The sequence below is a fragment of the Urocampus carinirostris genome, chromosome 17 (assembly GCF_059441175.1).
Source record: "Urocampus carinirostris isolate Australia breed hairy pipefish chromosome 17, RoL_Ucar_1.0, whole genome shotgun sequence".
Lineage (NCBI taxonomy): Eukaryota > Metazoa > Chordata > Actinopteri > Syngnathiformes > Syngnathidae > Urocampus > Urocampus carinirostris.
The window spans coordinates 634571-657994 of record NC_142365.1 but is presented as its reverse complement, the minus strand read 5'-3'; the positions used below and the strand labels follow the sequence as shown (position 1 = coordinate 657994).

General features: G+C 41.3%; 2 protein-coding genes, 1 long non-coding RNA gene and 1 pseudogene across 3 annotated transcripts; 1 reads left to right on the top strand and 3 right to left on the bottom strand.

Moving 5' to 3' along the window:
- Window positions 1-708: 708 nt before the first annotated feature.
- On the bottom strand, window positions 709-1925 carry LOC148348855 (uncharacterized). Its single transcript, XR_015847186.1, has 2 exons — window positions 911-1925; window positions 709-810 (listed from the first exon to the last, which is right to left on the bottom strand). It is a non-coding gene; the product is annotated as an uncharacterized LOC148348855 (long non-coding RNA).
- On the top strand, window positions 950-11555 carry tm4sf21a (transmembrane 4 L six family member 21a). Its single transcript, XM_088320391.1, has 4 exons — window positions 950-1420; window positions 1585-1650; window positions 4586-4719; window positions 9538-11555. The coding sequence occupies exons 1-4, from the start codon at window positions 1244-1246 to the stop codon at window positions 9731-9733; spliced, it is 573 nt and encodes a 190-aa protein (XP_088176517.1). The 5' UTR covers window positions 950-1243; the 3' UTR covers window positions 9734-11555.
- LOC148348854 (U2 spliceosomal RNA) lies at window positions 5382-5471 on the bottom strand (annotated as a pseudogene).
- On the bottom strand, window positions 11452-22961 carry slc25a15b (solute carrier family 25 member 15b). The gene is made up of 7 exons (XM_088320392.1): window positions 22829-22961; window positions 20900-20981; window positions 20542-20800; window positions 18316-18453; window positions 13910-14085; window positions 13698-13856; window positions 11452-13635 (listed from the first exon to the last, which is right to left on the bottom strand). Exons 2-7 carry the CDS (start codon window positions 20952-20954, stop codon window positions 13514-13516), a joined length of 909 nt encoding a protein of 302 aa, XP_088176518.1. The 5' UTR covers window positions 20955-20981; window positions 22829-22961; the 3' UTR covers window positions 11452-13513.
- Between the last annotated feature and the right edge of the window lie 463 nt (window positions 22962-23424).

Sequence of the window (23424 nt, the reverse complement as noted above, 5' to 3'; positions counted from 1 at the left end):
CCAGCCAATGCTCCGCCACCAGGAGATTTTCCTGGGTTGAAGGATGGAAACATCAAGTGTTCAGACTACACAAACATTTTAAAGGCGCCGCAGGAGGCGAGTCAGGCAGGAATAACACTGAGCCTGTATTTTAAATTCAAAACATTTTCCTAATTTTTGAAGAATTAGAAATAGAAGCTCGGTGGCCTTGGGGTAGGGGCGCCTGCCCTGAGACCGGGAGGTTGCTGGTTCAAGCCTCGGCCGAGTCATACCTAAGACTTACAACATTGGTACTCATTGTCTCCCTGCTTGGCGCTTGGTATTAGGGGTTGGAATTGGGGGGTTTGCTCACCTCATGACTCCCAACACATCAGTTGGGTTGGGTGAGGGGGATGGAATCCCCTCCTTTCTATCGATTTCCCAGAAAGAGTAAGAAAAGACTATGGCTACCTCCCACTAGGGGGACATGGCTCTGGTATATATATATATATATATATATATATAATAAGAAATAGAAGTATTTTGATTGTCATTGATAACAATTCAGTGATCACTATATACAACAAGATGTGGTAAGATAGAAAAATGTGCTCGAACGAAATATTTATAAGGTTGTGCTTTAAGACTTGCCCAGATCTGTCATTTCTGCTCTTTGACTCGCTCCATAGAAATAATAACCAGCTATCCTAAAACAGTGAAGTCAAAGACCAAATATTTGCATTGACCGCATTTCTTCCCCACCTTCATGTATGTTTATTATCCATGTTTCCATGCGGAGTCCCTGCAAGCTGCGGTTGACATACAAACAGAGGAGATCCAGGCATGCGGTTTCTAAGGAGACCAAACATGTTTTTAGACGCCACCATAAAACGAGAAAACTGCCCCTGCGTGATTCATATTTCACCGCGGGGCGTGCTCGTCAATGTTTTACCTGCTGTGGAATTCGGCCAGGTTCCAAAGTTCCAAATATGCAACGGTGTACCTACAGTCACAATCACAAATAGAAATCTACAAATTCCTTCCTGTGGAGCCATTGATCTTTCACAGGTCACAAAGCAGAGCTTGTCTGAGTCAGGTTTGCTTTAACCGCCACTCCCCGATCGCCCCCCCAGCCGCGGACTCATCCCGCCTCCCGCGCCCTCCAGTCCTACAAGCGCGCTCCCGCCCCGCTCGGGTCAGTGTCCTCAGGAAGAGGCGAGTCGCCGCGAGGTCCCGAGCAGGAATTTCTGGGGATATTTGCTCTTTCGCTCCGGCTTTGCTCAACATGTGCACCGGCAAATGTTCGCGTTGCGTGGCGGTGGCTCTGTACCCGCTGGCGCTCGTCTCCATCATTTGTAACATCGTTTTATTCTTTCCCGGCGGAGACGTCAAATACGCCAAAGACGGACACATCACCGAGGAAGTCAAGTACATGGGAGGACTGGTCGGTGGCGGAGTCATGGTGAGTCCCCTCTTGAGCGTTCCTTTCTTTGCGATACAGCTTTCTCCAAAAAATGCCACCTGACCTGTAGGGTTTCCGCACGCCCCGAAACCGAATCCGATCGGATTTGAGATCGATGATCTGGCGGAGGTGAGGTCAACCGAAAAATAATGGATCTGTTTCAGGTGTTGCTGCCAGCGCTTTATATCCACCTGACGGGAAAACAAGGATGCTGTGGAAATCGCTGCGGGGTGAGAAAAAGCAGTTCTTCTTGAATTGTTTGTCGTGAATATTCCCCGAAATGTGCAGAATTCAAAACTGTTTTTTTTTTTTTTAAACGAAGCAAACTTTCAAGTTTTGCGCAGTGTTTTCAGTCGAGAGCATCTGGATTAACACGCGACTCTGTGGTCTGACACAAAAAAACAGTTCAAATCATTTACAAATAAGACTTGAGATGACACCAATTATTTGACATGACAATTGTGCAAATTCGAGTTATTATTTTACAAAATAGGAAATAATCTTATATGTCATTTAAATTCATGAAAAAACATGGAATGAACCATGAAAAATTAGGTGAGAAATTAGCACACTTATCTGCAAAATGATGATCAAAATACATTTGAAAAAATATTATTTTAAATAAGAAAAATATAGAATTTTTCTTATTTAAAATAATATATTTTCCAAAAATATTTTAAACATGTAATATTATTTACCGATGTGAATTAAGGTGACATTATTTTCTAAATTTACTCCAAAAAATAATATCCTGAAATACACCTTAAAATACAAAAATGAGTATTATTAGAATATATATTTTTATATATTTTAAAATATGTGCAGAATTCAAAACGTTTTTTTTTTTCTGGATTAACACTGTGTGTTCTGAAAATTACACAAAAATACAGTTCAAATCATTTACAAATAAAACTTGAGATGACACCAATCATTTTACATGACAATTGTGAAAATTCGACTTATTATTTTACAAAATAGGAAATAATTTGATATATAATTTAAATTCATGAAAAAACATGGAATGAACAATGAAAAAATAGGTGAGAAATTAGCACACTTATCTGCAAAATATTTTTCATCTTACTAAAATGATTATTAAAATACATCTGTGAAAAAATATTATTTTAAATCAGAAAAATTGTATGTGTTTTTCAAAAATATTTTAAACAAGTAATATTATTTAACGATGTGAATTAAGTGACATTATTTTCTAAATTTTCTCAAAAAAATCCTGAAATACACCTTAAAATACAAAAATGAGCATTATTATTTTTAATCTATTTTCAAAAAATAGTACCGTAAGCAAATTTCATTTTAAATTGTCTATTTTATGCAGCGTTTTTTCTCAATTTAGTAGAAAAAAAATCTTTAAAATAATCTTAACATACAAGAATAAGCAAAATTATAATTTGATTATTTTTCTAATATATTTCAAATAAATAATATTTAAAAATATATTTCAAATGATTTAATTTATGTGCTATTAGTACTCGAAATATTCCTGGAATAAACCCTAAAAAACAAAAACAAGCCACATTATAATATAATATTTTTATTTTTTTAAATAAGTAATAACATAAAATGTCATAACTAGAAGGATCTTACTTATGCGCATTTCTTCTCAATTTACTGGAACTCATTCTTGAAAATACATCATAAAATACACACAAAAAATAAGCACAATTAGGGTATCCTTTTTTAGAAAATATTTAAATATGTAGTAACACAAAAAACATTGAAAATGATTTATCACGTGCATCATTTTTATTCTCGATTTCCTAAAAATAATTCCTGAAAAGAATCTTATGATGCAAAAACAAGCACATCAATTATTTTTCTAAAATGTTTCAAATGAGTAACAGTTATCATATTTCAAGTTATCTACTTTATGTGCCATTTGTTCTCAATTTATTAAAAATAATTTCTAAAATAAATGTCAAATACAGAAATGATCATAATTATAATAGATGTTTTCTCTTTTTTAAAATACCTAATACATAAAAAAACATAATTAAATGATTATATGGATGTGCAATTTATGCTCAATTGAGCAGAAATAATAATACAGATGAGTACAATAATAATTGGTTAATATTCTAAAAAAATTTTTAAATAAGTTATATATATTTTAAAATCAGAGTTTAAATTATCTAACTTACGTTGCATTTTTTTCCCTCAATTTACAAAAAAACTCCACAAAATTAAATGTAATAATGACCAGGATTAAAGTTGATCATTTTTTCTAAAATATTTTAAAAGTAATACAATCTGATCTAATTCATCTACTATTTTTTTCTTTATTTACCGAGCATTATTCCTCAAATAAATCTCAACATACAATAATAAAATTCGAAATTAACACAAAATAAATCACAAAAATATACTACTGAAAATAATTATCAAAATAAATCACAAATAGCTCACAATTTCTTATTTAACCAACAGTAAGTACAATAAAGTGTGAAATAAGAAAAATATTGAAAGTGATCACAATTACTGGCCACTAGATGTTCAAAAGTTTTTTCTCATTAAATAAGCAAAATAATACCTAAAGGAAAAACACATTTATCTGAAATGAATGATAATTTACTAAAAAACAATATTAAAGTAAATAATAAAATCAGAAAAAAAAACAATGATGCCATGAGGCTCTTGAACTCCACCCGGGGGAGTAAAAGCCCACATGAAACCCCACCCCCACATTTGCATATGTCCCTATTTTTATGACAGTGTGTATTTTCCGTAGCACGATTTAAATACTCTATATCAACACGTTATATTGGGTATTTTTGTATTCTATATCTTTATTTTATTATTTTATTTTTCAACACAAGGATACTACTGGAAGTGGGAATTTCCCAAAGGGGATGAGTAAAGTATCTATCTATATATCTATCTATATCTATTTACTAGTGTTGCTTAGCAGTGGAACAAGAACAGTTTTATTGAAAAAGGGACTAGAGTATTTTACGACTAATATGTTTTGTGGTCCACGAGTGCGTACCCCTATATTTGGTTCCTGCAAATATCGAGCACATTTTTTGTATTTTTTGTATTCATTAATAACATTTGTACTAGCTATAATGGAGGTGTAAGTAACTGTTTGAATTCCTGCAGTCCACTTACGCCCCTACGCCATTTTTTTTGGACCCCTGTCTTCCTCAGATGTTCTTATCCATTGCATTCGCGGCGGTGGGCGTGGCCGGCGCCCTCTACAGTTTGAGCGTGGCCGCTCTGGGTTTGAAGAACGGCCCCCTTTGTAAAGTGGTCTTGATCTGGACCACGCCTTTCAAAGACAGGTAAGACTCTTCAGACTTCCTGTTTTGTAACTGTCATGTTGACACGGTAAAGCAAACGAGAAGGAAAAAAATGCAGGTTGAAACGGAGGGAGGGTATAAAGTTCAAGACGAGGTCAAAATGTGAAGTCATTCAAAGATCCCACGGCCACGCTTACCGTACTTCCAGTATCCATGTATTACATGCAGAGCAAATAGAGCGGCTGAAACATCAGCGAGCGACTCTTTAGTCGCTATACCTGATAGCATAGCCGTATTATTTCTTCCTGAGCAGGGTTGGGTAGGGTTACTTGAACCGGATTACTTTCAATGACTTTTGGATGACTCCAATACAAAAATATGCTCATAAAAGACAAAAGAAACTAAATAGGAATAAAATGACTACCGTAAATTCCGTACTGTAGAGCGCACCTGTATATAAGCCGCACGCGCCCACATTAAAACATGTAACACAATCACAAAATTAACTCAAACCCGACTTTGAGTCCCGCGATTGTAACGGAGGGGGGGATTTTTTAAGGGTTATTGTTCTGTCTTCTTTATTCATTATCCGTTATCGGTCAGTTCATAATACGCTGCAAAGCCTAGGAGCCGGGACTCTTACTCTCAGCCAAAAGGCCGAGCTAAGGTCCTAGCCTTAAAGCCTTGCTGCGATCATTGCGAATGCACCGTTCCCGGAGGTACTGCAATACCGGGCCGATGCGTGGAGTGGACAGAGCAAGCTCTTATTCCATCTCCGGATTGCAAAAATCAATGATCATGGCTATGCCGACTCATTTAGAATCTCGCGATTGTAACTGAATATAAAGTACACGGTCCAAAAACCACAGCCGGCAAAATGAACGGTAAATGATACCGATACTTAAGGTTTGATGCAGACCTGCAGAGTCCGGGTCCCGTTGAAAATAATCCAAGGAAAAAAAATGTATATTTTCCAAGGTAAGGGTGGGAAAAATATATATATCCACTATTGTCCGCTGCGTCCACAAACACGTCTCTCCTTTACTTCACTTCCCGTCAGCCCCCGTTGTTTTCGCCCCTTCTTTTTGATTCGCCCGTGGAAAACGTATCAGAATAAGTCTCTAAAATAAATACATTACAAAAATATACAGTTGCAAATACATATTATACACGGTTACACATAGAAAGAAAGACGGTACACCGAGTTTTCAAAGCTTTAATAATAATATTACTTCTTTCATCCCAAACTGTGCCTGTGAAGGGGTAGCAAAACGCTACTAGCAACACGTTCGCAACACAGTAAACGGGTCTGTTAAAAAAAATATACCGTTCATGTGGAAATCACGGTAAACCATCCTCATTTTCCTCCTTATAACTGACGTCATCAGAGTCATCTTCTTCGGTATGGGAAAGAGACTTTGTCCCACGCTTCATTATTCAAAAGCACGCTAGCAACACGTTAGCTAAGTTTAGGTGCAGTAGCTCTGTTTCCTTCTTTATCGGACTGCTCGATTGCAATTAGCTTGAAAGCTGCGTCATGTGCCTTTCTTTTTGCAATTTGCATGATGAGGATATGTCTACGCTAATTTAATTTGTGCACAAGCTAAGAAGAAGTTGCAGTCTTCCTCGGCGCATATATTCCACCGGTCTTAATCTTACCTTTTGTACTCGAGCGCCGCTGGAGGCCGTTGGAAAAATGACATCAATTGGCCGCATCACTGAATAAGCCGCAGGGTTATAGTCCGGAATTTACAGTAAATTTTGTGTAGGTTCGGGGAGTAACGGAATACACGGAACGGCAAAAATGATGCCGGCAAGCTGTTTGGATTGATTTTCATTTTGTTTCTGCCGCATTTGATGTTTGTTTTGCCGGTGATCAAAGCCAGGAGAGAAAGCTTACCACGTGTTGTGAGTCATCATTTTATTCCTATTGAGTTTCTTTTGTCCTTTGTTGGCATATTTGGTATTGGAGTCATCCAAAAGTCATTGAAAGTAATCCAGTTCAAGTAACCCTACCCAACCCTGTTCCTGAGTATGCAAACCTCTCAAAAGACAGTAGAAAAGGCTTCCAATTATTACATACAAAGTTATATTCATGGCATTAGTTTCCAAAGACGCTAATAAACTTGTTATGTTGGCGATCTATGAAACAATTGACAACATAGTGCTTAGAGACCGACCCAAGTTATAATAAAAGTGCAATTAATGAAGTTCAATAACAAAAAATCTCCAAAATAAGTGTTGAGAGTTTTGCGCGCTTGTTTAGGATGGTGTTGACCTTGGAAAAGAAGCTGTCTCTGGGTCAGCTTGTCCTTGTTTTAGGGGCCTGTAGTACTTACCAGAAAACAGGTCAGAGAGGTGGTAGTCAGGGTGGGAAGAGTCTTTTATAATCTCGATGGCTCCGTTGCGGTATTGCAAGCCGCAACGTCCTAAAGACTGGGTAAAGAGCCACCGATGATCTTCCGGGCCGTGTTGATTTCTCGCTGTATGTTTTTCCTATGGGCCGCCGCGCTCTCAGCATACCAATTGACACATACCGTATGCTGGGAGGGCGGCACGGCGGCGCGGTGGTTAGCGCGTGTGCGGCACAGTTCTGAGGTCATGGGTTCAAATCCAGCCACCAACCTTCCCGTGCGGAGTTTGCATGTTCTCCCCGTGCTTGCGTGGGTTTCCTCCAGGTACTCCGGTTTCCTCCCACGTTCCAAAAATATGCATGTCAGGTGAATTGGCCGGTCTAAATTGTCCCGGGTGTCCCCTGCCCACTGCCCGAAGATAGCTGAGATGGGCTCCAGCACCCCCGTGACCCTACTGAGGATAAGCCGTATGGATAATGGATGGATGGATGGTATGCTGGGAGTGCGGCATGATTTGAGGGACTGAGCCAGAAGCAAACCCGAATTTTCATGTTTTATTTGTGAAGACTCGGGAGGAGGAAGGGATTTTTTTGCGATTCGTCGTCTTATTGTGTTTCAAGTTGTGAAAAATGGGGCAGGCAACTTTGTCTTGAGTTTCAGACACTGATTAGTAGGGTTAAAATGTCAACTGGTGAAAAATTCTCAAAGGGCTCTGAGTGATTTACTGTACAGTAATCCCTCGCTATAACACGCTTTAGTGCTCACATTTTTGCTACTTCACGGATTCTCATCGTGCATGGTGTTCTGCATGCTAATAGGCTAAACGGTCGCCTTTATTATTTGATGGTACAGGTTGTTTGTAGAAAAAAACGTTTATCCTTTCTATGGGTGACATAATGTTTGAGCCTGTAAAAAAGGTTTGTTCTTTGGCCTCAGTGGATACTAGGGAATTTACTTATAATTGAAAGAAAATGAACAACTCTACTTCAAGGATTTTGCCTCTCGCTTGTTCTTTTTGGGACATTATTATGACACCATCCCCTGATCTAAAACCGACATGAGGGCGAGGGAAAACTCAATAACCTCAAGTCAAGTCATGTTTATTTGTTTGGCCCTTAATCACAAAGAGTCTCAAAGGGCTGCACAGACCACAGATTATTGCAAAACACAGACTATTATGACACCATCACTTGATCTAAAACCGACATGAGGGCAAGGAAAAACTCATTAACCTCATGTGCAACAGGGGGCGATTTCAGGTTCAGATTTATTCTGATAAGAACAAAAATACACTAGAAATACTACAAAACAACTACTACAGTAATACTATGATACAAACATACCATTACAGAAATATTAAAATAGAAATATTACAAAAATAAACGGTAAGATTAAAAATACTAAAAGAACAGTACAAATATACCAGTATGGAAATACTTCTACAGAAATACTACAAAAATAAGACTACAGTATTACTATAATACAAATATACTGCTACATAAATATAACAGAAATACTTCAAAAACTACAGTAACACAAAAATATGACAGATATACTACAACAATTGTATGATGGAAATTCTACAAAAATACTACTGTAGTAATACTACAAAATACTTCAAAAAAGTACAGTAATATTTTAAGATACTATAGCAATACGATGAAAATCTGACTGCAGTAATACTACAAATTTACTACTAAAGTAAGACTTCAAAAATACTACAGCCATTTGACAAAAATTCTTCCATGGAAATACTGTACCATAAAAATACCACTGCAAAAATACTACAAAAAATAAAAACGGAAGTAATACTGCAGAAAGTCAAGTCATGTTTATTTGTTTGGCCCTTAATCACAAGAAGTCTCAAAGGGCTGCACGGACCACAGATTATTATGACACCATCCCCTGATCTAAAACCGACATGAGGGCAAGGAAAAACTCATTAACCTCACGTCATGTTAATTTGTTTGGCCCTTAATGACAGAGTCTCAAAGGGCTGCACAGACCACAGACTATTGCAAACTACAGACTCATATGTCACCATCCCCTGATCTGGAACCAAAATGAGGGCAAGAAAAAACTCAAAAACCTCAACATGAGGAAAATTAACCCTTGAGAAGGGACAGTCGCACAGGGCTGCACAGACCACAGACTATTGCACACAACGGTCTATTCTGACAGCATCCCCTGATCTAAAACCTACATGAGGGCAAGGAAAAACTCAAAAATCTCAATTATGAGGTAAATGAAGAAACCTTGAGAAGGGACCGCACATGAGGTCATCCCCGTTCCAGCATGACCAGGCCAAAATTGATGTTGCAATAACAATGAATACACAGATATTGTCAACATCTAAATAACAAGCTAATGTTATCAAGATTTTGCAAGAATTGATGGTGTATTTCTCATGACTTATCACCATGAGCTCTTTTCCCAAGCAGTCCGCGTCCTACTCGGGTGTTTTTAGGGCGACCCCCGTTTGAAACAATCCCCATGTGTTTTCCAGCAAGCAGAATTACCTGAGCGACGATACCTGGTGGGGGACGTGCACGGAGCCCAAAGACATCGTGCAGTTCAACACGGCCTTGTTCGGGACTCTGCTGGCCTGTGCCTGCCTGCAAGCCGTCCTGTGCGCCGTCCAGATGATCAACGGCCTTTTCGGTTGCCTGTGCGGAACCTGCGGCGGCAAAACCGTCATCTAGATCGCTTCGTTTCAATAATCGGCTTTTATGCCTCCGACCGGGCACAGATCTGGTAAAAAGACCTCTTCGTTTGGTAAATATAACTTGATGTGTTTATCAAATTTGGTTCTTAGCCTTTGAAGCTTATTTTCTTCTTTAAATAAAACAACCGTATATTCAGACTACCGTAAATTCCGGACTATAGAGCGCACCTGATTATAAGCCGCACCCACCACAATTTGAGAGGAAAACAGATTTTGTACATACACAAGCCGCACCTGTATATAAGCCGCCTCGACCACATTTAAACATGTAACACAAACTAAACCCAAACCTGACTTCAAGTACCGCGATTGAAACTAAATGTCCTTCATTAAAGTACACAGTCCAAAAATCACAGCCGGCAAAATGAACGGAAAATGATATCGGTACTTAAGGTTTGATGCGGACCTGCAGAGTCCGGGTCCCGTTGAAAGTAATCCAAGGAAACAAGGGTATATTTCCAAAGGTAAGGGTGGGAAAAATATATCAGATGAACATACTTACGCAACTCCTTTTTCTTTAACCAACTTTTTACCCCCTCTTCCTTCCTTGTCTGTCCCTCACCTTGAGCGGTCCCCACTTAAACTCGGCACCCCGCGTTTGTTCCGCCCCTCCTTTTTAATTCACTTGTGCAAAACATATCAGAATAAGTGTCTAAAATAAATACATTACAAAAATACAGTTGCAAATACATATTATACATGGGTTACACATATTTACAAAGAAAGACGGTACACCGAGAGAGTTTTCAAAGCTTTAATGATAATAATATAGCTTTGACAGGGCAGTTAACGGTAGCAAGACTCCAGCGCCGCTAGCGGCCGTTAGAAAAATGACATCAATTGGCCGCATCACTGAATAAGCCGCAGGGTTGAAAGTTAGGGAAAAAAGTAGCGGCTTATAGTCCGGAATTTACGGTAAATCTAGCCTAATCATCAAGGACTTTTTATACAACATAGTTAAAACCAAGAGCGTATATATTTGGACTCATTTACGTGCAGTCACAAGATGCTAAAAATATATCAAATGGTTATATTTATTGAGTGTTAAACTTCTCATTTAACCTCATATTTGGGAATTTTTCAAATTATATTGTGGAATATTATGAATTCAATGATCATCTATTAATGTGCTGAGCGTCCGCAGATGCCACGAGGCACACAATTCTCTTGCCTCATGGCAGAGGGCGATAGCGAGTCTAAGACTTCTGATTCTCCAAACAATAAAACAAGGGATAGTAATCGCAAGCTAACAGCATTCCATCGAGCCGTTTTTTTTCTCATTGCCTGGAATTTTTATTCCATATCTATTGTTTTTTTATGCAAAAAGACTTCATTTATAAGAAAATTACACTTTTCCCCCCCTTGCTACTGTTTATAGATTGCTTTGTTGCCCTGCCGATCAAATAATAAGATGTCGCTTCATTAATGAGCAAATTCTGAGCCTCGTCAGATGCACGTCTTTGAATATAGTCCACATTGGACATGCTCAAGTCCAAAGCCGACTATATTTTGCAAAAAATTCAATTTTCAAAAGACATCCGGTGCTGTGAGTTGCTTTTAGCAAACAAACCTGATTGAATGGAGAAATCTGTAACGACAATCGTGCAGAGAGCTTAATAGGTCTTGAAAAAAGGAGCAAATGAATTTGAATTTTCTTACGACACGGTATGCGAAGAATCCACAGTTAAACTCTGCTTCAGTCAGAACGTTTAATACAGAAATCAGTCAAAATTCAAGCTTTACCTTTCACAAAGTTCAAATGCCGTGCATGTTCTTAATAAATCCTTTTGACGAACAAAGATGTGACTGACTTTGATTGAACACTGCAAAACAAGCCAGCGCATGGAGTAAAAAGGCAAATTCCAGTTCGTAGCTCTGCAGGAATTTCACAAAATTAGAAAACACGCGATGAAAAAAATGGAGGAATTGACTTCCTGTAGTTCTTCATTTTGTTGTCAATTCCAAAACATCCTTCACACTTTAAAATGAATCACTCTTAAAAGGAAATGATTGACAGAAAAATGAAATGTTAGATGGGCAGCATGGAACAGTTCTGAGGTCATGAGATTGAACCTCCTGTGTGGAGTTTGCATGTTCTCGTTGTGCTTGCGTGGGTTTCCTCCCACATACCAAAAATATGCATGTTGGGTTAATTGGCCGGTCCAAATTGTCCTTAGGTGTGAATGAACGAGTGAATTGTCTGTCCCTGTGTGCCCTGAGAGCAGTTCAGGGTGTCCCCTGCCCACTGCCCCAAGATAACTGGGATGGGCTCCGGCACCCCCGCGACCCTAATGAGGACAAGCGGTGCAGATAATGGATGGATGGATGAATGAATGTTAGAGTCCTGGAAATCAATAAAGTATCGACTACAAGTAATAAAAAGGAGTATTTTCTTGTGAGTACATTTTGGAGATGGTTCCAAAAAATGCATCATCTCAACCGATGGTTTGGTGCGTTTCGCGACGCTGAGGTAGACGAGAAACTGGTGTGGACTAAAGCGCTTTGAAAAGCCGGCACACTGCAAAATGGCTACTGTTAAATATAAAAGTTGACACACCCATGAATCCTACTTTAAATATTGATGTTGCACTTAAACTGTATGGTGTTAAAGGGGCAGTGTGTATGACTTAGTACCTCTAAACGGTCAAAAAATGTATTTAAAAAAACAAAGCCAATATTGCTTTCAATAATGAGCAAAAGTACATGATCATATTAATGTGCATTTTATAAACACGTGTAGGATGAGAGAGTTGCATTTATTTGACGTATCGAGAGCCTTATCTAGAGAAAGCTAACATTATTGTCTGCTATCTTGGTGCTCTGCTAGCCCCCAAAGAAAAAACGGCGTGGTTTGCTCTCTTCCTTGTGCTTTTAAGCACTTGTTTTCGATATTGGCAGGTCAAATAATGCACACTATCCCTTTAAGATTAATTCCAGCCCCCTTTGGAAGAAGAAATCCTCCCGCGCTCCTCCCGAGAAGTCTGTCTCTATATATGGGTTGATTTTTTTGTTTTTTAAGCTTCCAAATCATTGATTTGTCAAACTTCAAATCTCGAGCGGCTGCTCAATTTCCATGTTCTTCCATATGGCGTAGATAAACAACCCAAGGCGGACAAAGGTTTTGGATTTAAGTGTCCCCTGCCCACTGCCCAAAGATAGCTGGGATGTGCTCCAGCACCCCCGCGACCCTACTGAGGATAAGCGGTGCAGATCATGGATGGATAACTCTGTTCAGCCTCCGGTAGAACAATAACTTTCAAATTGCTCGATACTCTGCGGTGTTAGCATCCATGAGTACTTCAGCAAACAACGCGTTTACACAGGAGAGGCATTGAGGAGATTGGGTAGAAAAACATGGAAATTGTGCATTAGGCCCTGCAGTGTGAACCTAGCCTTATACAAACACCCACACCTCGCCCTTTGGCGGTGACGCCCGCACTTCACCCTTTAGCAGCCTCACTGTGTCCTCAGCTACCCTAGCCCCAAAAAATCGGACTTTTATGTGCTCCTTAAGCTGGGGAAATACGGTAATTTTCATATTGCTCTATGCGCATTGACGATTTTATTTCAACTCAATTTCCACATAACATTTTTTTACTATATTTCTTTAGATATGATTCATTTTTGAGGACGTTTTAGTGCTTGTTAAGTTACTGGAGGGCTATTCAAAAATCCAATCTACGAACGGACGAGACTGGCGCGAACGAGCGCCGGGCCATTTTGAATCCCGGAGGCTTTTTGTTCCGAAACGAGCGACTCAGCTCTCAAACTGCCTCATCATGACCTTGCGGCTGGCCTCGTAGCCCAGGAAGAGAGCGCCGTTCGCGGGGAAGGTCCGGACCAGGGTGGGAGTCAGACCCGAGTACAGCGCCCGAACGCCTGCCGGACAGAAATAGCAGGTAGGTGGGACGGGAGGAGAGGACCACGGCGGACCGGCTTACCTTCTGTACGCACCACGCCCATGAAGGTTTGGAAAAAGCCGCCCTGCTTGCCCGCCATGGACATGACCTGGATTCGAGACTTCACGCAGTCCATGGGGTAGACCACCACCCATAGGCAAGCGCCTCCAAAACCGCCGGAGAACATAATGGCCGCCACGCCTGCGAAAACCAGGCGTGAGAGGTCCCCCAGAATGCACGGCGGCGCCGCTCACCTATGTCGTCTTTCTGGCATTTCATGTAGTCGGCGAAGGTGCTGCAGCACAGCTCGTAGGCCCCGAAGAAGCAGAAGTAGCCGGGTACTTCTCTGGCGACGGTGGTGGTCAGACCCTGGAAGAAGCCCGTCGGACCTTCGTTCCTCATGATGGATTTCACCACCGACCAAACGGTGCTGAAGGAAACAAAAGCTCGGAGTCAGAGTTGAACATGGGTTGTTCCTACACCTTTTTCGTGGCCAGATTCGAGCACTTTTTTTTAAGCACATTCGAGGCCAAGTTTTTCGTTTTTCCAGTACCCTCAAAGAAAGTAATCCAATTTTTTTTGTGGTTGACTTTGATAACCAAAAAAAAAATCACTCTCACATACTTTGAGCTGTTCTTATCAAAAACTCAGACATAAAAAAGGAAAATAATTTTCTTGTTACCACTCCGTAAAAATCTTGAAATTTGAATTATAAAAAGTAAAAAAAAAATGGCAGTAGAACTAGTAAATGGTACCGTATTCCGTATTTGTTTAATACAATTTCTCAGCGTCGCGCTCACACTACAAGTGGAACGCGGGCTCCCTCTAGTGGTTCCTGTCAAGTTCAGTAATAGTCAAGTCACGTCATGTTTTTTTGGAGTTCAATTCACTCTAAAGTTCATCTATGAGGTAGGAAGATGGCCCAATTTCCAGTTAACTTTATTTTTACATTTTGTCATATTTTAACTTATTTTTACCTTTGTAATTTAAAAAAAATGATCATCAATTTTCTCATTTCATTTTCAAAGACTCAGGAGCGGCTTTTAGGAAATTCTGGTTCACCATCTGGTGTTTTCGAGGGAAAAGCAACACTGTATATAGTGGAAAGGGGGCCCTGCTGTTATGAAGCAGTGGGCAGAATACTTAGAAGACCTCCCCAATCCCTCATACACTAGTTCCTCTGAAGAAGCAGAGTTGAGGACTCCTGAGGTGGGCTCTCATGTCTCTAGGGTTGAAGTCACAGAGGTGGTTAAAAAGCTCCTGGGTGGAAAGATCCGAGGGGTGGATGAGATCCTCCTAGAGTTCAAATAAGCTCGAGATGTTTTAGGGGCGTGTCATGGCTGACACACCTCTACGACATCCTGTGGACATCAGCGACACGACCTACCTCTAGACTGGCAGACTGGGGTGGTGGCTCCTTCTTTGCATAAGGGGGACCGGACAGTGAGTTCCAACTGCAGGGGAATCACAGTTCTCAGCCTCCCTGGTTTGAAGGGAATGGAGAAGATTCAGGTTCGAAAGGAGCAGTGTGGTTCTCGTTCGGACTGTGGAATAGTGGATCCACTCTACACACTCTGCTGGGTCGTTGAGGATGCATGGGCGTTTGCCCATCCGCTCTACATGTGGACTTGGAGAAGGCATTCGACAGTCATCCTAGGGAGCCATATGGGGGTACTCGGGCATATGAGATACTGGACTGCAGACCCTGTATGATCAGTGCTAGAGTTGGACTCCTCCAAGGTTGCCTTTGTTCATAACTTCTGGACAACATTTCTAGAAGCAACCTTGGTGGGGAAGGGGTCCGGTTTGAGAGCCTAAGCATTGAGGTGCCATGATCTTCAGCTCTCCCTGAATCGGTTCGCAGGCAAGTGTGAAACGGGCGGGATGAAGATCAGCTTCTCCAAATCCAAGACCGTGGCTCTCAGCCGGAAAAGGGTGGCATGCCTTTTCCGGGCTGGGGAGGAGATCCTGCTCCAAGTGGATGATATCAAGTATATCAATGTCTTGTTCACGAGTGAGGGTAGTACGGAAAGGGAGCTCTAGAGACGGATCGGTGCAGCGTCTGCTAACAAACGGTCCCTGGAACGGTCTGTCGTGGTGAAGAAGGAGGCAAAGTTTTCAATTTACTGATCTACTGTCATACTACCCTCACCTACAGTCACAAACCGTGAGTCATGACCAGAAAAGCGGCTGAAATGAGTTTCCTATGCAGGGTGGCTGGGCTCTCCCTTGGAAATAGGGTGAGAAGCTCAGGAGAACCAGTTGAGGTGGCTCAGGCATCTGATCGGGGTGCCACCTGGATGTCTCCCTTAGGAGGTGTCCCAGGCATGTCCCACCAGTAGGACGCCTCAGGGACGACCCAGGACGAAGTGGCTGGGAATAGAGATGTCTGAGTTTCCCTGCTGAGGCCGACCCCGGATAAGAGGAATATTATGGATGGACGGATGAGAAACATCTTCCATCTGTAATATTGTTCATTTTGATCATTATTTTTCCATTATTGTTATTTCAATATAGCACTTGACTCGATTAATATGCAAAATCTCTCTGCTCTCTGTTCCTTTATCTTCTTGCTCATACCCTCACTATGTGTAAAACTGGAGTGTCATGCCCAATTTCGTTGTCACAATATGTTAGCCCATTTGTAACAATGACAATAAAGGTATATTCTATTCTATTCTATTCTAAAATGAACACAATTCATTTCAACAGTGCCACAGTTCATGTTACATTTCTGTGGATATTGATGGAGCTGTCTTAAACGTCCAATGCAGGTGAGCTCAAATTGGCGTCATGTGATCAAACTTCCTTGTCTTCGTTAAAAGCCTCGCTGCAGCATTTTGGCTCTTGATTTTGGACTTCGGGAGAGCGGAGAGTAGGGCATTGCGGTCATCGAGACGGGATGAATTATAAGCTCCGCATCCGACTGAGACAGGATAGGACAAATTTTAGCAATGTTACGAAGATGGAAGAAAGCGGTTCTAGTAATTTTCTTCACATGTGTTTTAGAGGACAGATCGGGGTCAAATATGACACCTACATTTTTAACTGAGTATCCCTGGGTGATATTACATTTGTCAATGTTCAGAGCAGTTTTTGAGAATAAGTCACGGCATTTAGATGGACCAATAACTAACATTTCGGTCCTTTCAGAGTTAAGGAGCGAGAAGTTGAGTGACATCCATTCTTTGATCTCAGTGAGGCAGGCCTCCAAATTTTCAGATTCCTCCATCGGAAGATATAGTTGAGTGTCATCTGCATAGTAACGGAAACTGATATTATACTTGCGAATAATATCACCTTATGGAAGCATGTCAATGCTAAAGAAGGGGGCCAAGTACTGAACCCTGAGGAACACCATAACTAACACTAAAGGGCTCAGATGTCATTTCACCATATTTAACACAGTGCGTCTGATCTGAGAGGTAGATGGGATTTGAAGGTTCTGTTGGTATTATACAAAGTCATGCATGGACTTGCTCCCTCATATCTTTCAGATTTAATGCCCCCCTATGTTCCGGTCCGGAGCCTTAGCTCTGAAAATGCTGGTCTACTCATGATCCCAAGAGCCAAGAAGAAATCCGACAGTGTTTTCCATTGGGGGCCTTGGTGCTGCGGAATGCTCTTCCCCCTGAGATTGGATCTGCAACCTCAGTGGAACTGTTTCAAGCGAAGCTTAAAAGACACTTCTACTCTATAGCATTGGAATAAACCTCTATTTGATGTTGACAATATCTGTGTATTATTTGCCCTCATGTAGGTTTTAGACCAGAGCATGGTGTCATAATAGTCTGTAGTTTGCAATAGTCTTTGATCTGCGCAGCCCTTTGAGACTCTTTGTGATTAAGGGTGTCACAAATAAACATGACTTGACTACTATAAATAATTTAATAGAGTAAAAGAGAGAACCATCTGTGACATACTAGCTTAACTGCTATATATTATTTTTACCCTCCGTGAGGGAAAAAGAACCCAGCAGCCTACACAGGTCCCTTTAGAGCACAGGTGTCAAACAGGCGGCCCGTGCGGCCAGATTCAATCGGAGACAACACTCAGAGAAGCACAAGAGAAAAACAAGCTGCAGGTTGAAATAGGTCAACTTGATGTTGCCAAAGCCAGGTGCCTCTCACAAAGACACTGTACTTATATTTCTCTCTCTCTCTCTCTCTCTCTCTCTCTCTCTCTCTCTCTCTCTCTCTCTCTCTCTCTCTCTCTCCACCCCTTTTCTCCCACTCTGTCTGTTTCTTTCACTCTCTGTCTCTCTCTTTTTCTCTTTGTTGCTCTTTGTCTCTTTCGCTCTCTGTGTCTTTTAACCTCTTTTGTTCTAACTTCTTTTTCCTTTTCTCATTTTCTCTTCATACCCTTCGCGCTTTCTCTCCTTCTGTCTTTCTATTTCTCTTTGGATTTCTTTCTTCCGCTCCCTTTCTTTTCCCCCTACCTCACGACTTTTTATCTTTTGTTTCTCACGCTCTCTCCCTCTCTCTCTTTTTCTTTCTTTGTCCCACCCTCTCTCCCTTTCCCTCCCTCTTTCTCTTATTTCTTTATCTCTCTTCTCGTCCGGCCCCCGACAGAATGTTTATTCTATGGTGTGGCCCCCGAGTTCAAATGAGTTTGACACCTCTGCACAATGACGGCAGTGAATCCAAAATGGAATCCTTACTTGTGGCTGGAAGCTATCTTGCCCGACGCCTTCATCTCGTACATGGCCTGCAGGCGGCACTTGACCAACTCGGTGGGACACAGCACCAGCGAAGAAAAGATGGACGCCACCGAGCCGGCGCAGGCTTTCTGCACGTCGCTGCCAAAGAGACACGCGGTTTTAAAGGTGGAATCCTCGGCGACTTCAAAACAAATAATAATATAGGTTTAAGTCGAGTCCCGTTTATACGTGACATGATCTGAAACCAACAGGCAGGCCAGGGAAAACTCAAAACCTCGGCTTGAGGAAACTAAGAAACCTTGAGAAGGGGTCTCACTAGTGGTCATCCCCCTTCCAGGGTGCAATCGATTTAGCATAAGGTAACAGTACACAAAACATAGTCAACGTTAATACGAGAAAACGACAGGTAATTTGTTGAAATTTGTCCAGAAAGTTTATGACAGCATATGAAATGTATACTAAAACGACGTGTTGATACTACACACACAAAGACGTCAATAATGCCCTGTCAGTGTCAGAGCTTGTCGCCATCGTGGGCAAGAAACGCCGTGATTAAATGAGTTTGTTGTCACAACTCACTGCGATGTCAGCCACGAGAGACCCTGGTCTGCAAAAAAACTCAAGTCTCCTTATCACAAAATGTACTCTACTAAACTCTTGCAATGTCTAGGTAGAGCGATTGTTTTAGGATTAAGGGATCCCAGTTCGAATCCCGGCTTGTCCGTGTTACATGCCGAAGTGTCTTTGGGTAAGACACTGAACCCCCAATACCCCCAATAAGCAGGTTAGCGCCTTACATGGCTGCACAGATCACGGCCGCTATTGGGAAATGTGAAGCACAATGTAAAGCGCTTTGGGAAGTCATTGACTTGAAAAGCGCTATAGAAATGCACATCATTTCATTTCATTTCAATTGAAAGAACTCCTTCCAGTTTATTACCCACCAGTCTTTGTTCTTCTTTGTCTTTCTTTGCTCTCACTCTTAAAGTGCAGCACTAGGTTATTATGAACATACTACTTATGTGATTTATGGCCCACTTTCCAACCCATCAAAATGACGGGAGGCCTTAAAGTTTTGCCTTAACTTTTAAAACAAAGACGGAAAATTGTTGGTGAATGTAACCTTCACAGACAATTTCTTAATGAGTCTAAAGAGCCCTTATGCTTTATTTTTCACTGCGTCTATCAGCTTTCATCTTACTTTTATCACGCCTACCCAACCCCCAAATAAAATGGAAAAAAAAAAAAGAGTTTATCTGAACGCGTCTAACAAATGCACGTACTTGCACGCGCATCATGAATAAGCTTACTGAGGCTGCAATCATGACTCTAAGCCAGGAGATGGCGGCAGAGGGTAACAAAGTTCCCAATTCCGTACAGCTCCTTTACTTTGAATCTTGTTACAAAAGACAAGGTTTAATTTGTTATCATAAATCACCTCTCCTCCTCTTAAGTCCTCGCAATTAAAACATGGAATTTCGGGGGATTTTCAGACTCAAGTTAATTGGTCGGATTCTGGCCGAGCCTAGGTCTGGCTGGAATTTCTTAAGCCCCGTCTTATCTCTACACAGTGTTCTCTCACTTACATAACAAATAATAAAACTGATACATTCTACTACACCCAAGGTTGCTGTACAGAGTACCCAAAAATAATGAAGCGAGAATAAAACAAGAAATTAATAAAGATCTGCATTTCTATAGCGCTTTTCAAGTCAATGAAGACTTCCCAAAGCGCTTTACAATGTGCTTCACACTTACCCATTCGCACACTCTCACACACACCAATAGCGGCCGTGCAGTAAGGCGCCAACCTGCTTATTGGGGGCTTTAGGGGTTCAGTGTCTTGCCCAAGGACACTTCGACATATAACAAGGAGGAGCCGGGAATCGAACCTGCGACCTCTTGATCTCGAGTGCTCTACCTCCTGAGCTACTGCCGCAAAATTATAACAAAATAGTGTTACAAAAAAGGGCGGATGATAATGAATAGGCAAGTCTGAAGAGGTAGGTTTTGATTGTGAAGGTCAGGGGGCAATGAGTTCCAGAGCTGGGGGGCAGAGCGGCTGAAAGCTAATGGAGCTGAGACGGGTATAGTGTGATGGAGGGAGGAGAATGATCTGAGGGTGCGGGATGGCGTGGCAATGCGGAGGAGGCGGGAGAGGTAGGGAGGGCCTAGGTTACGAACGGCCGTGTAGGTGTAGAGAAAGATTTAGCATCGTCCGTTTACCTGAGCACGGAATCCTTGGGTAGTCCGGCCGCAAGGCGGATGACTTGTTGGCAAAATCCGTAACTCATGAAGAGCACCGAGTTCTCGGCGATGTTCGCCACCAGAGCCGGCGAGGTTCCCTGGTACAGGCCCCGGATGCCCACTTGTTTATAGGTGGAGGTGATGCAGTCAAAGAAGCCCCTGTAGAGCGTGGGAAAGGTCTGCATCTTCACCTTGGCCGTGTCCAGAGGTTGTCCGCTGAAAACGCAGGCGGCGCCCCCTTGGGGAAAAAAAAGCGGGTGATATTTTTCTTTAAGGATAGCGATCCAAATGGACCGCCTCGCCCCGTTCCTGTTGTTTGGGATAGAGGTCGGGTTACCTATAGCTCCAGCCGAGAGGTCGATGATGGCCTGAACTGCGGGATGAGGTGCCATGGCGCACAAAAGAAGAGCTTTCTCTTTCTGCAGGGGAGGAAATAATCCCGGGAAAAGTTCAAAATAAGCACTCACAAAATCACGTCGAAGATAAAAGTCGAGACAAAGGTATTTGTAATCGCAGAGTAACAAAGGGCTGCGTAGATCACCGTCGCGACATCCCACCAAGTCATATTTTACATTTTACGCAAACTACAGCCCCCGAACAAAAATGGTGAAAAATAATGAGGATATAGAAAATTGGCACTAGTAAACTATAATAATTGCTGTTCTTTTTTTAAGTTAAATGTTGGTTAGATGGCGTGCAACAAAATGTAAAAAGCTAGCTAGATAGCTTGCTAAATAGGTAAAAGGTAGCTTCATAGTTAGCTAGAATGGTAAACAGGTAAAAAACCAAAAGGGAGCCAGATAGCTATCTAAATGAGTAAATAGTCAGATAGCTAGCTAGCTAGAAAGGAGGCCTACATTTAGCAAAATAACTAGCAAAAAAGTTACATGTTAGTTAGATGGCGTGCAACAAAATGTAAAAAGCTAGCCAGATAGCTTGCTAAATAGCTAAAAGGTAGCTTCATAGTTGGCTAGGAAGGTAAACGGGTAAAAAAACAAAAGGGAGCCAGATAGCTAGCTAAATGAGTAGATAGTCAGATAGATAGCTAGCTAGACAGGAGGCCTAAATTTAGCAAAATAACTAGCAAAAAAAGTTAAATGTTAGTTAGATGGCGTGCAACAAAATGTAAAAAACTAGTTAGATAGCTTGCTAAATAGCTAAAAGGTAGCTTCATAGTTGGCTAGGAAGGTAAACGGGTAAAAAACCCAAAAGGGAGCCAGATAGCTAGCTAAATGAGTAAATAGTCAGATAATAACCAGCTAGAAAGGAGGCCTAAACTTAGCAAAATAGCTAGCAAAAAAAAGTTAAATGTTAGTTAGATGGCGTGCAACAAAATGTAAAAAGCTAGCAAGATAGCATACTAAATAGCTAAAAGGTTGCTTGATAGTTAGCTAGAAAAGTAAACAGGTAAAAACAACAAAAGGGAGCCAGGTAGCTAAATGAGTAAATAGTCAAATAGAAAGCTTAGAAAGGAAGCCAAAATTCAGCTTGATAACTAGCTCAAATGGGGTTTTTCCTTGCCCTCATGTAGGTTTTAGATCAGGGGATGGTGTCATAATTGTCTCTAGTTTGAAACAGTCTATGATCTGTGCAGCCCTTTGAGACTCCTTGTGATTAAAGGCTATACAAATAAACATGACTTGACTAGTATTTCTGTAGTAGTACTTGTAATTTTGTTGCTGACACACAAAAAGACAATGGCGACCACATTTTTTCTAGCAGAACTATATTTACGAATATATATTTAGATAGTGGTTAGCGTGTCCACGGCCGTTTTGAGGTCATGGGTTCAGATCCACCCCGTGTGGAGTTTTCATGTTCTCCCCGTGCTTGCATGGGTTTCCTCCGGCCACCTCCCACTTTCTAAAAACATGCATGGCAGATTAATTGGCCAATAGTGGAGTAGATAGATGTCTAGATAGATATAATAGAATGGATGGATGGAATGATAGATAGATAGATAAGTACTTTATTCATCCCTGCAGTACTTTAAGTAGTTGAGGGTGTCCCCTGCCCACTGAGGACAGCTGGGATAGGCTCCAGCAATCCCCGCGACCCTACTGAGGATAAGCAGTGCTGATAATAGATGGAGAGAGATTTACAGAGTCATTATATATATCCAATTTTGTTTAGTGGGCCGGATAAAAAAGCCTGACGGGCTGTCGTTTTCCTAAAAACGCCGCAAAAGGTGAGACATTCCACAAAGTCAAGATCACCCCAAATAGCGATCAAGTCGCCATTTTTCAAGCCCTCGTTGAGTGTTTACCTTTGCAGGGTTCAATTCCGGGCAGCAACTCCCTCACCGGGGCTAACGTCGTGCAGGCGGCGTCGGGATCGCAGAGCCGGCATGATTGAGGAAACGTTATCTGCTTTCTGGCGACATCTTTGAGTGCACGGCGTGGAGACGACGGTTGAAAGAGCGATGAGCGACGAGTGGGGGCGCTGTTGGTCGCTGTGCGAAAGAAGAAACGATCTCGTAGGAGGGCTTTCTCTTCACTTGTCGAAAGTATTAACATTTTTATTCTATCATGTTGAATTTCGTTTTAACTACAGTAAAAACCTATTTAGATAAATACAAATCATTTTTATGTGAAGATATTTTGAGATATTTTACCTATTTAAACAGTCGGAGTGACACTCTTTAGCTTGAATATTCTGATTCAAAAACTTCCGGTTCAATGTCATAACGGGATAACAGGACGCGCCCTCTGCTGTTAAATTTAAGAGACGTCGTAAACTCGCGGTTTGAGAGCGTAAAGATCATTTTTTTGCCCCCCCAGCACTGATTATTTGGATAATATCATACGAAAAAAACAATTAAAAACCATCCTGATCTTTTGAATCAGACACAACGTTGTAGGA